At 41.3% G+C, this 976-nt stretch overlaps 1 protein-coding gene across 1 annotated transcript in view; it reads right to left on the bottom strand.

Moving 5' to 3' along the window:
• The window catches only part of LOC119316811, a 94400-nt gene that overhangs the window by 65441 nt on the left and 27983 nt on the right, over positions 1-976 (bottom strand). Inside the window, exons 23-24 of the mRNA XM_037591201.1 lie at positions 377-475; positions 146-286 (exon numbers count right to left, since the gene is read on the bottom strand). Coding sequence (XP_037447098.1) covers positions 146-286; positions 377-475 — 240 coding nt within the window. The remainder of the gene's footprint in view (positions 1-145; positions 287-376; positions 476-976) is intronic.

Raw genomic sequence — 976 nt, 5'->3', positions numbered from 1 at the left:
CTCAGCCTCAGCTGTGTGCTGCCCTCTGAGTAAATATATTCCCTTTCACAACAAAATTTTACTTGTTGGAGCCTCCACCAGAGTTGTTTCCACTAAAAAACGACACCCATTTCACATTAAGGTGGCAAAAGGATGAGAAGTTTACCTTTCCATAGAGTGAAAGCTTTGTTTCAATTACAGAGCCATTCACAAGGAGATCCACTGACCCCAAACTGCTAAGCCTTGGAGTGCTTGTTTCTGGAGCAGAACTGAAAGGATCTCCTAATATGTTCAGCTCAGGAGGTGCCTACAACAAGCAAAGAGGAGGAATAACATAAGATAAACCAAGTACAAACCTCATGTTATGTCAAAATTTATTAAGTAATGAAAGGCCTACGGAAGCTCGATATGTTGCTTGGACAAGCACTTTCATCCAATTGGCCTTCTCTATTTCATTATGAAATTCAACTATCAGTGTGCTGGTTGATTCTAGTGCCTGCAAATGGAATAATGCTCAGATGAAAAGAGAACAGGGACTGGAAAAATACATTAAGGCAACAGTCTTAACAAATAATGGAATATCTATACCAATACAAAAAGACCCAAAGTGGCAGATCCAACAAATCTCAGCCATGAAACAGTGTCAATCAACGACCTATATTGCTCCAATGGCGACGCTCAACATGTTCAGCATGCAATTAATAACATACGAAATATAGACTATCCAAGTAATTAACACGTAAATTGATATCCTACCTAATATTAACGTGCAATTGATTTTCTGTCCAATATCAATCTGCAGTTAATTTTCTAACTGATATCAAGGTGCATTGCACGTACGCTTTTACTAGTAGGGTAGTAAAAGCACTTAGAGCATCTACAGCCAGACCCCTCAAACCCTCCCTAAACGTCCGGGCAAACAGCCCAATCACCGATCGGTCACAAAATGGCCACCCAACCGGATCGCCCATACCCAGCCCAAACGTCCAGGCACCCC

The sequence above is a fragment of the Triticum dicoccoides genome, chromosome 6A (genome assembly GCF_002162155.2).
Source record: "Triticum dicoccoides isolate Atlit2015 ecotype Zavitan chromosome 6A, WEW_v2.0, whole genome shotgun sequence".
Lineage (NCBI taxonomy): Eukaryota > Viridiplantae > Streptophyta > Magnoliopsida > Poales > Poaceae > Triticum > Triticum dicoccoides.
Note: the sequence above shows the minus strand (reverse complement) of the source record. Positions and strands in the feature narration are given on the sequence as shown.